General features: G+C 41.0%; 1 protein-coding gene across 1 annotated transcript; it reads right to left on the reverse strand.

Annotated features, from left to right (window-relative positions):
• Positions 1-2,637: 2,637 nt before the first annotated feature.
• Positions 2,638-6,106, reverse strand: pcdh8 (protocadherin 8). The gene is made up of 4 exons (XM_040148826.1): positions 3,746-6,106; positions 3,545-3,615; positions 3,146-3,279; positions 2,638-2,987 (listed from the first exon to the last, which is right to left on the reverse strand). The coding sequence occupies exons 1-4, from the start codon at positions 6,104-6,106 to the stop codon at positions 2,638-2,640; spliced, it is 2,916 nt and encodes a 971-aa protein (XP_040004760.1).
• Positions 6,107-14,428: the final 8,322 nt, after the last annotated feature.

A 14,428-nucleotide genomic window follows, 5' to 3' on the forward strand; every position in this document is an offset into this window, starting at 1 on the left:
CTTTAAAAACTGTCAAGTGGAAATTAAATTGTGTGTTGTTGTTTTTTTTTCCGCATATGCCACACAATTCAAAGCATCCAAAAGTCAATATCTCCCACTTGGCAGTTGAGACAAAGATGAAGAAAAAGTGCAAGTAGAAGAAAACATTGCATTGAGGGGTGGACCTGAAGCCCCAAAATGATATTGATTCAGAAAGGCTCCATGTTTACATTCTGGGGAGAATGGGGAAATTGCGCCCCAAAGTTTAGATGCTAAAGGGGCATAAACAGATAATCACAGTCATATAGTTAGCCATTTGTCAGAAATAAACCTAACACCAACAGGTGCGGAGGCTAGAAATGATATGCGCAGTTCTGACTCATCTGTCAGCGGACTACTGATGAGCTGAAACCGGCTCTAAAACACCCCTTTTTCTATTACCTGGGGAGATTTCAAATATGCTGTGAGAGCTGCTGCAGGACATTAATGTGAAGTCCATTTAGATATGAATGAACACAGTGTCTCTCAGCAATGGCTTTTCAAACAGACACACAAACTGTGCAAATGAACATTCCTCGTGGCACAAATTGTCAGCTCATTGCACGACTGTTTGACCCAGAAGGAGCATATAAAGCAATGATGAAGGGAACTGTATTGTATTGATTGATAAATGCATTTTCCCTCTGTGTACAATCGGCTATCTGTCAGACCAGTGCACATCACTGGGGGCACGAATATGACCTTCTTTCTTATTGCTTGCCTTTTGTACTGCATGGCCTCGAATCCTCGGTGGACTCTATGCCTAAAGTTAATAACTTTGAAAACATTAGAAGTATTAAATGAAAATGGTGATCAGGTCAGCATAAATATGGAATTAGTTTTGAACATCCGCCTCTATTCCTGAGGCATATTGTGGTAACGTGTTAGAACCCTGTTTAGTTCTTTATAATTATGTAAAAGGCATCTAATCCACTCTATTCCCTCTTTTATCACGGCTATCGAAAACCACAAAAGCAGGTATTTATGCTTATTCAAATGAGCACAGCTCTTAGCCCCCCCTTTTCCTTGCAGATGAACAGAAAACGGAAAAAAATAATGGCTCGTTCTGCCATTAGTTTCCACTGATAGCTCTTTCTTGGCAGCGGATTTGGAAAGTATTTATTTTCTCTTCAGGACTGGCCCTTAAATGCCTATTATGTAATTTGTAACAGTCCTTTACTCTTGTCTCATTTACTTTAACACATCACAGGCTCATTTACAGTGACCTTAGAAATAATGAGGACAGAATACTGTGACGGACTTGTACATGAGCAGATCATAATCAGCATGCATTGAATATTGTTTAAAATGCATATTTTCAGTCAGCCTTTCAGTTACTCAGCTGGAGACCAAATTCTAAAATGTTGATCAAACACAATATTAAAGCAGGCCTGTACATTTGAAGTTTTTGATGAAAACCCCTGCACTTCCCTATGGACATTGTCCCTTGATTGAGAGATTTATTTAATTGATTTAATCTTGCATAATTTAGTTGCAGACTTCCTAGTTTCTTGCAACTGTGTGTCATGTGTCATGTTGCTGCTTTAATGTGCTCTAAGATTGAAAATAGCGCAAATCCTGTATAATTGGTATGCCACAGCTACATATAAAAGATGAAGAACTACAATAATAACCAGTATTTAGGCTGATGTTTGTCAGTGTTGGTTAAGGTTTTAAAACTCATCAATGTCTCATCAATAAATCATTTGAGACCGGGGACAGTTTGCACTTGCCCTACATATTCATGGTTGAATTAAACTTAATAATAGTGACCAGTTCTGCAAATATGACAGTACAGCTAGGCAAGCAAGTTCCTTATCAATGTCAGAGTATTCAGAGGAAGTGTTTCATGAGCAAACTGTATTTCACTTTGTGTATATTTTGTCCCATTTTTCTGGGCTAGAACACATGAGTTTATACACAAAAAGGTGAATATCCGCCCCGCATGGCAACAAAAGACAGCCAGGAATTTGTCAAGCAACGTAATACGCGTGTACGCTGATGTAAATTATGCAGAAGACCTGAAGCAGGTGTGACAGAAGCCAGCATGATTGTGTAGAAATAATGGTTTATACTTTATTTTCCACTTGAGCACCAGCTCTACTCTCTTATTTGCATGCAAGAAACTCAACTGAGCAACCTAGGAGTCTTCAAAGCCAGTCTCCCAGGTAACAGTGCAGCTTGGGGATTTTTACATCGGATCATCACTGACTGGAGTCTTGATCATGTCGACTCAAACTGGGTGAAGAGTCTACACGTTTGCAAATACAGACTGGGATTTCTGGGAAGGGGATATTATTTCATTTTGAAAATGTTATATTTCTCAATTAAAATGATTAATTGTCTCATTTCGATATATAAGTCACATCGTCATATTCGAGAAAAATTATTGAATAAATGACAATTTTCATGATTTCAATCACTCGTTTAATGGAAAAAAGAAACACCACTGTGCATTATAACATACAGTTTGCTTAAAATCAAATAATGTAACATGAATAAACATACTCTGTTCATTAAAAATACACAAAATAGACATATGTTAACCCCATAGTTAGAACTAGTTTTACAAATATTTACATCTTCCAGAAACATCTTAATCAGCTTATCAACAGTTTTTTAAAAGATAGTTGCAACCTCTAATTCCGTAGCCACAGTTACAATATTTGGACTCTGCTTGTGGATTTCAGCTACTCCAACATCAGTGTCATGCTGTTGCTGAGGAAAGTAGGAAGGGAGGGTCCCAGTCCGGGAGAAGGTCTGCATGCTGCTCCTTGATTTTGGGCAATTTGTGCCATAACCAGAGTCCTTCCAAGAGTGGGGATACCCGTGAGGATTGCTGAAGACCGGCACTGGGGAGAAGCCTATTGTGTATGCGCCGTCTCTGGGGGTTCTGAAGCTCTGCGTTGGTATTGCACAGTAGGTCCTTTGGCAGTCCCCAGATAAACTGTTAGCAGTGCTGGATGAAACTGAGATAAAAATGAAATAGATAAAAATAAGGATGAGAAATTGTTGATGCAGATATTACATTACCACCATTTATCATTTGTGTCATTCTGGTGAATGCTTATGTTTTATTCAGTAGTGTGTGTTGTCAAAACCTCAAAATTCAGAGTGGAAAACTCACTTTTCAGCCTCGGTTGGAAGGTACTGAAGCTCTTTTTGCCTCCATCGCCACTGATATCAGAGTCACTGTCATTGAAGTCACTGTCCCCTTTGCCACTGTCCTTCACACTCAGCTGGTCAGTGTTGCCGATGCCACTGCAAATACAATCATCAGATACAGTATGAGCCACCACTGCACCGCATTAGCCTGATTATTGATGTGATGTTTTTTTTTTTTTTTTCCTTTCACATACAACGCGTGTCTGACTCTTTGCTACCCATCTAACCTCATTCCACAAGAATGCCACGAGCGGCAAAATGTATGCACGGTGCATGTTAAGTACCCTCTCTGTTAAGAAAGATTTGACTGTGAATAAAGCAAATCCTATCTGAGAAAAGAAATTGCATTTAGTTGTCTTACCTGACTTGCAAGCAGTATTTGTCACCTTGCCACACAGTTGTTGGTTGGAAATGCTTGGAGGGCAGGAACATCTAAAAGAACGAACAAAATGACAGCAGAGAGCTTAGTTTCCAATTCTGGCACAAAGATCAAGGCAGCACTTGGGAACATCATATGCATATGAAAATAAAAGATGAAAGAATACTCTTCTGGTTGACTCACCTTTGTCTCTGAGTCCCCACTCCTCTCCTCATACAGGCAGGAATCATCCAGAGATGAGGAGGTCCTCTCATGGAAGAGGCTTCGTTGACCCGTGTATATGTTTGGTTCTGTGGAGCCCAGCATGGGCACGGGCCTGCCCTCAAACAGGCTGTGACACACTTCCCTCTTGGTGCCATGGCTTCTCCCCCCACGGCTGAGTTTGCATGTGACAACAACAACCACTATTGCAATCAGCAACAATGCACAACCCCCACTGAGCATAACAATGATAATTAGTGAGCCATCCAAGCCGGAGCCTTCTTCGTCACTTGACCGCAACACGATGACGACTTGGTCCTCTGAGGGCTCTGTGTCTGAGACAACAAACCTAATGGTGGCACTGCTAGAGAGCGGGGACCTGCCATTGTCACTCACGGCGATTTTAATTTCCAGCACGTCTCCGATTTCAGCCGTCAGCCATTGTTTTAAAGCAATCTCTCCAGTGTCCTTGTTCACTGTAAAAAGCTTGGGGTCACCTTGTACAATTTGGTAGGAGAGCTCGCCATTCATTCCCTCGTCCTCATCTTCAGCTGATAGGCGAAGGGCGAGATAGCCGGCGGGTGCATTGAAAGGCAGAGGAATATCAGCAGAGTCATTCAGGAGAACAGGGAAGGTGAAGTACGGATAGTTGTCATTCTGATCCACGACTCTAATTCTGATTGTTGATGTGCTTGAAAGAGAGGGGGAACCTCTGTCTTCTGCCTGGATTACCAGCTCAATCTGCTGAAGAGTCTCATGATCAAAGGACCGTAGAGTAAACAAAGACCCTGAGAGTGAATCTACAGAAACATAAGTGGACAATAGGGATCCTCCCAACACCTCTGAATCTAAGAGTTTGTAGGAGACCTTGGCATTCTTTCCCACATCAAGATCCCGGGCAACAACAGTGGTTACATATGAACCTGGAATGTTATTTTCCAGGACTGAAACTTCATAAAGTGATTTACTGAAGAGAGGGGGGTTGTCATTCTCGTCTGTAACACGGATAGTGTACTGTCTGACAGTTTTAAAAGGCGGGCTTCCGAGGTCCTCTGCAACCACAGTCAAGTTGTACTCTGGGATTTTCTCTCTGTCTAAATTAGTGTTGGTAACAATCATGAAAGTGTCCCCATATGCCTGCTGGAGGGTGAAATGCTCGTGGCCGAGCAGGCTGATGCGCACGTACCCGTTGGAGCCAGAGTCTCTGTCCGAGGTGCTGATCAGAGCCACGAAGCTCTCTGCAGCTGCAGCTTCGGTGATGTAGGCGACTCCATCGCTGCTGGAGGTCATCGGTTTGATGCGGATCTCAGGCGCATTGTCATTCACGTCCACGACCTCTATCACAACTTTGCAGCTGGACGGGACGGAGTTCGCCCCCAGATCAGAGGCTCTGATGTTCAGCTCGTAGGACCTCCTCTTCTCAAAATCAACCAGCGCCTTCAAGGTCACGTCGCCGGAATAGGGGTCGACGTGGAAAAGGCGTGAAGCCTCGGGTGACCCGTCGGCAAACGCGTACATCACCTCGCCGTTTATCCCGTCGTCGGGGTCAAACGCGTGCACTTTGACAACTCGGTGACCTACCGGAGAGTCCTCGTTCAGCTCAACTCTCAGAGAGCTGTGTTCAAATGTCGGACTGTTGTCATTGAAGTCCAGTACTTTGATATTTACAGTCATTGACCCAGACTTTACCGGCACTCCTCCATCAGATGCAGTGACTTCTATTGTGTAGGCGTCCTCCACCTCCCTGTCGAGTTCCCTCACCAGCACCAGCTCAGCAAACTTCACTCCATCCTCTCTGTCGCGCACTTCAATGGCAAAATGACTGGAGCTGGAAATGTTGTAGCTCTGAATGTAGTTGTCCCCCACATCCCGGTCGAGAGCGATCTGTAGCGGAAACCTTGAGCCCAGTGGAACATTTTCGACTATCTCCAGGTCTGTCTCATTGCGCGGAAAACGAGGAGAGTGGTCGTTGATGTCCTTTACCTCGATCTCAACGTGGATGAGCTGAAACTTTTCTCTGGAGAAGGCCACGATGTCAAAGGCGATGAAGCAACGCGGAGACCTGGGGCAGAGCTGCTCTCGGTCAATGATTTCTGCAACACTCAGAAGCCCGTCGACCTCCCTCATTTGAATCACGGAGGAATTGTTTTCTTGCATGAAGCGGAACGACGTGTCAGGGTCATCGGCTGGATCCATCTTTAGATCTTGGGACAAATGGCCTATCTCCGTCCCGGGTGCGTCCTCTTCGTAGGTGAAATACTTTGTGGTTGTACACCGAACAGAGTGTAAAAAGAGAGCGAAAACCAAGCATGGTCCAACTCCTGCAATCTTGCAAAATCCCATTTTGAGGGGGCTATAAAGTACTGCCCAGAAAAGTCATAAATGGCCCAAACACTTGTGCTGTCAGGTCGAATCAACTCTGTGTTCAACTCTGATTCTGCCGGGGAACTATAAACCCCGCTATATGCAAATAGCCTGCCCCATCGACCAATGGCCTTCTAGTGGCCCACCAAAAGGAGAACGTATGGCTCTGCAGCAAACTGCTGCTCACCGTTTTTGGTTGCAAATGGTTGATTAGATAAACTGATTGCGGAGCTTTAACTAGGCTGATAACAGTGTTGCTTGAATAAATCTGCAGATGGCAATTAATTAACTAATTACTTACAGGACTGCGTTTAATAAGACTAGGCCTACATGCCATCAGAGGAAGCTGAAGTCTGCCTGCTGAAAGCTTGAAGGATTGATTGGGTGAGTTAGTCACCCAGTTAGAGCAAATTATGCAGAAGCTGGGGTGGCTAAAAAACGCAAGAAGAAAAATCCATCCCATTGAAATTATGATTGGTGGTGACTGCGGCGAACTTAACAAAGGCTGAGAATCCCAGAAACCATTATGAGTTCTGTAGTTATCCTAAATGTAGATGTACAAGTAGTGGTGGAAGGAGTACTGAGATTTTTGAAGCAACAATACCACATTGTAAAAATACTCATTACACATTACATGCCCTGCATTAAACATCTTTTCAAGTAAAAGTACAGACGTATTATCAGTAGAATGTTTACAAAGTATCAAAAGTAAAAGTATAAATAATGCAGAACGACTGCTGAGTTGTTCTTGTAATATATATTATTGGATCGTTGATGTTTTAATGTGTGAGCAGCACTTTAATATTGTAGATGGTCAAGGTGGAGCTCATTAGAACTATTTTACATTTGCTGGGCCTTTTAACTATGCATCATATTTTATAAGATAATCATATATTTTCCATGTAAAATATCATTCTGCAAAGTATAGCGGTCAGATAACTTTAGCACAGTAAAAAGTACAGTATTTCCCTCTGAAATGTGGTGAAGTATTATGTTACTTAAAATGGAAATACATACAAGTACCTAAAACTACACTTCAGTCCTTATGTTAATGTACTTAGTTGCTCTCCACCACTGGATAAAAGCAGGAGGAAAGGCAAAATAGGAAACTGGAGAAAACATCTAATAATGGAGGATGATGGTTTTCATTGTTAGTCATATGCACCTATATATTATAATCACACAGTGCTCATTCTGAAATTCATGCTTTAAAAAACCCAAACCATGAATAAATAAATATTTCATTTATTCTACTTTTTTCCCCCAGTCTTATCTTTTCATGTAAACATTACCCGTCAATTATCTGCATTATGAAAGAAAAGCAAAGACACTGCCTCAACTGTTCAAATAGCGGAGGAGGTATTTCAATGTAATGCATTTATGAAAACCCACAAAGCCAGACAAGTGTCATTTCATTGACACCCACAACCTTAATTACATATAGAATATCATTGTGGCCCTGTTATAGAGGAAAAAAATGACTTGTATAATCAGAACCACCTGTATTTGTAATAAACACTCAATTCTCCTTAACTGACCCTCTTAAACAATAGTTTTAGAACAGAAGCCTAGGAAGTCAGAGGAATAAACAAGTCAGGAGAAAAAGGAAATACAGTGAATGATCTCCCATCCCTCCTCAGATACACACAAACACACAGACACACACCAGCAACAGCTCCCATAGTGATAACAACAGCATGACTCAACCAGACCTTTGTTAACCATATGGGTGATTAGCTTCTGCTGATTAAAAGGCGTCTAGGGCCCTTCAAAGGGCTCTCGACACCTCACAAAAGTTTGGGTTAAATTTGTCTGAGTCCACCAAAGGGCACATACAGGAAGGTGTTAAAAACCACACAATAAATCATCGGAGATACTTGTGATGCCATGCAATGAAAGGTGATAAGGGGGCTTGTTGCTGCCATATTTAAAGTGTTATACAAGCCCAAATTTGCTTATATACCAAATGTGAAAACTTATTTTCTCTGTCAAATAATAATGCCTTATGTTTTTGACAAGAACATCAAGCAGTGCTGACAAAAACGGTAACAAACTGTTAAAACACTTTTTTGCAGAGTAGGCCAGTGTTTAATTTATGCTATTGAAAGCTGCAGTATCTACATACTGAACATATTATAGAAGTAATATGCAGAAGTAAATGCTTAGAGTTCGTTCTCAAATCCATAAGGCACCAAGTCAACAAGTGGTTTTTCCGTTATGCTGAAGCCTGTATTATTTCACAAATCATTAAATTTAGTGGTATTTTGAACTATATGCTAAAGCAGGCTATTACAAAACTAAACTTAAGTCGTTAATCTTAGAGGTGCATTGCGTCATCATTTTTGGTACTCAACACTGAGTGGGAAATATTCTGATGTTGAGTTGAGTGTAAACTTGAGAACGTTGCCTCTATCTCTCATAATCTGCCCCTTTCTTGGTTGCTTTTATTCGATCTCTATCTCTATTTTCATCCTTTATTAAAAACAAGATCACGCTGAACATATTCACACCGAGCCAGAGGGGGATCAAGCGTAAGATACTTTTCTGCCATTACCAGACACATAAAGCCTTCAGCAGAATAGTCCCATGCTGGCGGGGTGTTGAAATCCAGGATTTTATGGGTATGAGGAGTCAGAGGGTAATGCAGAATTATTAGCCAAATTAGTTGTTTGCACACTAAGAGGATTACGCTTTAATCTTATCAAATGTCTCACACTTACCACTTTGTGTTGCAACAGTTTCAAGGTGACAACTGAGCAGCTAGAGATGAAAATATTTCAGTCTAAATTTAAAGCACAGACATAATGATAAAACATCAGCTGCACAGGCTGTGATAAGTTGTTCGTTCACTATTTTACTGGTAACGTACATCGTGTTTGAGCTAACTGCCTCAATATCAAACATGACTTACTCGTGTACAAAGCATTTTTCTAATCAATGCATCACTACAAGGTCACCAGAGATCCCACCACAAACAAAGCCTGGCTAACACAGGAGTGATACTCGTTTGTCACCTAAGTCAGGTGATTAATGCCGATCACGGCTTGATTAAGACATGTGTGGTGACAGTAAGAGCATCACAGCGGATTAATGGGTTTGGCCATCTGTTCTCTCACTGAGGTGATCTTAATTAATGGTAAGAATATTCTTAATCTTGCCTTGGCAGTCAACATCACAATGAACACAATGATGGTCAGAAATCGGTCTAATGTCAGCCAGCCTTTGATATCATTCGAAGGCCAAGTGAAGATTGTGTTTTCTCAACCTCACACCAACAGGTAGGAAGGCAGGAAAAGCATTTGGTGACACTGGGAGTAGTAATCCTGGCATATGCCACTGGGAACAAATGTCTCAAAAGCCCACCTTTTGGATTAGGGCCACCTTGTCACCTACTGCTAGAAAATTGTCAGAAAATTCTTTATTTATTTACTTATTTTTTCATTGTTTCCCAGGTTCCCTTGGTACTCAGTTACAATACTTTGAGAGAAAGGTTTTTCTAAGAATTCTGTTTTTATATGTTTATTGTTTTCTCTTTTGTACGTTTGCCAGTCTAATTTTGTCAGTCTCACTGTGGGGAGTTACTCTGCTACTCCTTTTAATATCGTCAAAATACATAGTTATTGCGTTCAACAGGTGAACTGTGAACGTTAGAGTTTTATTTAGGAGTTTGACTGGATTTATGATTTCATAAAACTATAAACACCACATGCCTGCAAAGTAATTGACAAATTACCAAAAACACAGAAACACACAGAGTAGAGCCTCAAAAATACAGTTGTGACAGGCAAGTTTAGTAACTACTGGGCACATTGTCACAAATAATGGATGTGCTATAGTTTAAATATTAAAGATATTCATTAATCTGAGATTATTCAAGTTTGACTAATAATAATAATAATAAGTAATAATAAGTTTTTACATTTGCTTTTAAATATCTTGTGGATTCTGAAAATTATCATTGAAAAACCTTACTGCTACTAATAATGTCAGGATTCAGATGTAAAAGAACCAGATCTACAAATTTTGACTGAAACTATAGTAGCATGTTGTTCTTTGCTGTGTTTAACCACCTTTAAATATTCTCATACCTGGCTCTTTGCCCGGCTGCTAAATACCTAAATGGGTTCTTTTTATAACTATACAACCTTGGAGGGAGATAGACTTGCATTCATGAAACAGAATATGATTTTATTACATTTAGATAGGCACAGACTTTTTTGCTTAGGCTGGAAACTCATGCAGCCATTTCAGTACAGCCCCTTATCAGTTTCTTCATCTCACTTTAACCTGAGGTGCTCTAATAAACTGAGGGTATACATGTCAGTGCCCTGGCCGTGAGGGTCATGTTGGGGGTTTAATCTCGGCCATTTGGGCTGTCTGAAAGGCAGATAAAACGAGATTATCCTGTGTTTGGTACTGGCCCTTGGTGAGAGGAGAGGGTGGAAGTATGTGAGCAGCAGCTGTGGGGGTGCCAAATACTCAGACTGGCTAGTGGTCTCTGTTGCTTTTGGCACCTCCCACGGCATTACAGGCACAGATAACCCCCCAACCACAGCTCATCCTCACAGCTTTCCAAATGATTACAACAGGCCAAATGTTTAACATACTGTCTCTAATCACACTTAACATTCTGTCACAATATGCTCCTAAATAGCTTTTAGGGCCATATAAATCACATAGGTACTTGTAGGCTTGATGTTATTAGGTCTAATTGTCTTTTTTTCCTGTTTCTTTTTGCCTCAGCTTTGTTACTAATGCATTCAGATCATTTCAGGAGGAATGAAATCTCGTTTGCACAGCTACTGAATGTAGGACATGTGAGGGGCAACTTAAAAAGATATATTTGTAAAACAAAGATCAATTATGGAAATAAATGCATAACATAAGAAAATCATAAAATGCCTTACTATTTTATGATAAATTAATTAGTCTATTAGGGCCAAGCATGAATAATACAGGGTTTCTCTGTAATTAGATCTCAGTGGACTCCACATGTTTTAAACAAATCCAAAACATTAATATGGATGCCGTGTAAACATGTTTCTAGGATTTCTTCATGTTGGCCACAAAAGGCTGAGTCTATTAAGAAATTTGGAAAGACAGATTTTGTTGTTTAAATCTCCTAAAAGCCGAGGCAGATCAAAAGAGGCATTAGTATTCAGAGACAAATCATGTTTGGCTGAGGTTCCTCTACCCCCACTCAACTCCAACCATTCCCCACTGTGTAACTAATGCTGGCTGCCTGAGAACGATTGGAACAACAGTTGCTAGCTGCACTTCATTATGCATAAGCATTTTTGAATAAGCTTTGACCATATGTACAAACAGGTATAATACTGCTGCACACGAGAATATTTGTCATTATATTTTAAGCACGGAGTGAAAAATGCAAAATCCCGTCTCACCACCATTAACAAAATACCAGCCAAAGAATCATAATGACAAACAAAGCGGAAAAAGGTTTCAGAACAGAGGCTAGTCATTTCAAAATGGGGAGTCGACCCCAAAGGTTTGGATTAAAACCAGGGATGAGAGTGCCATCTACAGGTGGAAACTTTGCAATGTTAACATCAGTTGACTTCCTGAAAGCATGTGCACTTTTCCACAAAACCGTTTTCACACTGATACAGATCTTTAACTCTCTCAATAATAAATGATAAATCAGTATTTGAAGCACCTCTTAAGGAAGCTTGTAGTTCTGAAAAAACGATCTAACAGGCTAACTTGAGAGCAGAGACTAGCAACCTCAAAAAAGTCTGCCAGTCGATTGGATTCTACTTGAAATCAGCTCTCCTCCCCTCACAATGGAGTGTGGACTTGGTGCGTGCTTTATGCTTTCTGTTGCTAAAGGACCCACTATACTAATTATGATGACTACTCCACATTTCATGCTTCATATTGAATTTCACTGCCTTAAACTGCATGGATGAGGGCCCCAAAAGATCAGCAGGCTCTCCAATTAACCTCCAGTGACTTTCTGTCTGTGAAGATTGCAGGCACATTTTGGGCTTGATATATCCCTATCCACCTTTCAATTTGATTTTCATTTTCCACGTCACCTCTGAACTGGTCACTGTAGATACTGCACTCCTGAAAATGTCCTTGTTTGAGTGCGTCTGCAGCGAGGATGTATGCACTCGCAATCCATATCCCCATGGCCTATTGGCTGGTACTGTATCAGGTGAGGTAAATACAAATTTGCTTAGTAGTCCAGGCTGTGAATAAATTTGATTCTCTCTAGGATGGTTATATTATTCAAAGCAGAGAAGATTCAGTATAGCCTCCTTGCTTGTGAGTGTGCAAATATAAAAATGTGTGTGCATGAGTGTATTTATATGTGTCTCTGTCTGAGTGAGCGCATATGTATGTCAATGCTAATTTGTGCCTTTTCAAGGACCAGGTCCCTCTCCTCCTCCTCCTTGAATATATTTCACATCTCCATATTGCCATCCGAGAATGTCGCCTCCTTGAAGCAATTTCCTCTCAGCCATTATCTGATGGGTAAGAACCGTTTCCCATTGGCAGGTGCAGTTGATACTCGGGCTGGGCAGGAGCTGGCTGTTAAACGTGGGACTGGCTCCTTACCAAGCTCCAGTCTGCTTGGTCCTGACAGCCCCCACGGGGCTGGCCACTGGGGGCGGACTGTTGGGCCAACTGGCCACCGAGGGGTGTAATCACTCCCTCTGACACATTTGGCACAAGTTATCCATTTGCTCACCGACAGAAAGGCCTGTGCGAATGCCTTGCTTAATCCTGTTAGACCAGGAGATGGCAACATTGAGGTGGGAGATACAAATTTGAAAAACTTCAACCCTGTAATGGTTAATATCATTTAAGGGGCTAAAGAAAGCAAGTAAAGACTAAAAAGTCATGATCATTTCTTAAAACCTTGTGAAATAATCCAATTCAGCATAATAGTAGAGTATTTCCACTTAATTGGCCTCTATCATACTGTATTAGGTATTATTTTGCTCACGAGGGAAAAAAAATGACAGAAGGTACAATATAATACAAAATGTGATACGATACCACCAGAAAATATGGCTCAAAAATTATAGCAATAAGTAAACATGACCCTATATAAGCTTCGGAAATATAGCATATAACCTATAGCAGAGATATTACGTTTAATTGCATTATATTGTATAGTGGGTGGACACACAAATTGTGTATGCCGTGTATTTAAGGTACATATTCATAAATAAGAGCTTGTTCCACTTCTGTCTAGAGACAAACTCCATTATTCTTCTGGCTTTTCTCATAAGAGTTTACAATTAGGAATGCAAAATAACAACAAAGGCACTAAAGAGGATGTCTATGGTGTAGTGTGTGTGTGTGTGTGTGTGTGTGTGTGTGTGTGTGTGTGTGTGTGTGTGTGTGTGTTTGTGTGTGTGTGTGTTTGTGTGCATGCACGCACAAGTGCACGAGTGGCGCAGAGAGACAGATTTATGTTGAGGGGCATCAGCTTAGAGGATGTTTTGTTTCCCTACTGTGTGCCGAGTGCAGAGGGGAGTTAAGGGATTCCAATCTGGTCGTCGAGTCCTGCGGTGCGAAGAATGCTTGGAGGGTGCTTGGTGATAGCGGACTCCATTACGGGGCTGAGTCTCAGGGTAGCCTGCCATTGTGCTGGCAAGCGAGGAGGTTAATCAGATCCCAGCTCCATTATGAATGCTTGCTATTTCTAAAGGGCTCTATGAATAGAATACTGTAAGCTCTCGTAAAAATGAATCTGGGCTCTGCGCTTTTACAGAACAAGGCCTGATAAAGAATAGTGTTGGTGTAATTTTGAAGAGATTCACACCCTCCAGAGGAAAACTCAAATTAGTGTTTTATGGGGTCTAGTTATTAATTATCTGAGATTAAGAAATTCTCTTTCCAGCTCTGCAGCCATGTTTCCCATGTCTGCCTTGTTTGCTTTAAAGGGCAGATTAGCTTAATTGATTTTTTAAGTATTAAATTTATTTCATATTGTGAGTCAATTACATCAGCTTGCAGAAACTGGCGAATATGTTATCAGTCTCTCCTAATTAAAGCAGGACACAATGCTAAACATACTTTTTAGGCACTCCTTTGTTTTAGCCAAGGACTATATTTTTTTTCATGAGTTATCATGTGCATTTGTCGTTTTTTACATCTTGTAGTATTAATTTGATAGCTTTGTTAGTCTGTTGATAACCTAGTTGGTAGTAGGACCCTGACAGGGATTCATGTTCTGTACTTTGAACCCTTCACACATACACACACACACACACGCACGCACACAGTGTGTGGCTGGTAGAGGTTTGGTAGGATCATTAGGCA

Source organism: Xiphias gladius, chromosome 16 (assembly GCF_016859285.1).
Source record: "Xiphias gladius isolate SHS-SW01 ecotype Sanya breed wild chromosome 16, ASM1685928v1, whole genome shotgun sequence".
NCBI lineage: Eukaryota > Metazoa > Chordata > Actinopteri > Istiophoriformes > Xiphiidae > Xiphias > Xiphias gladius.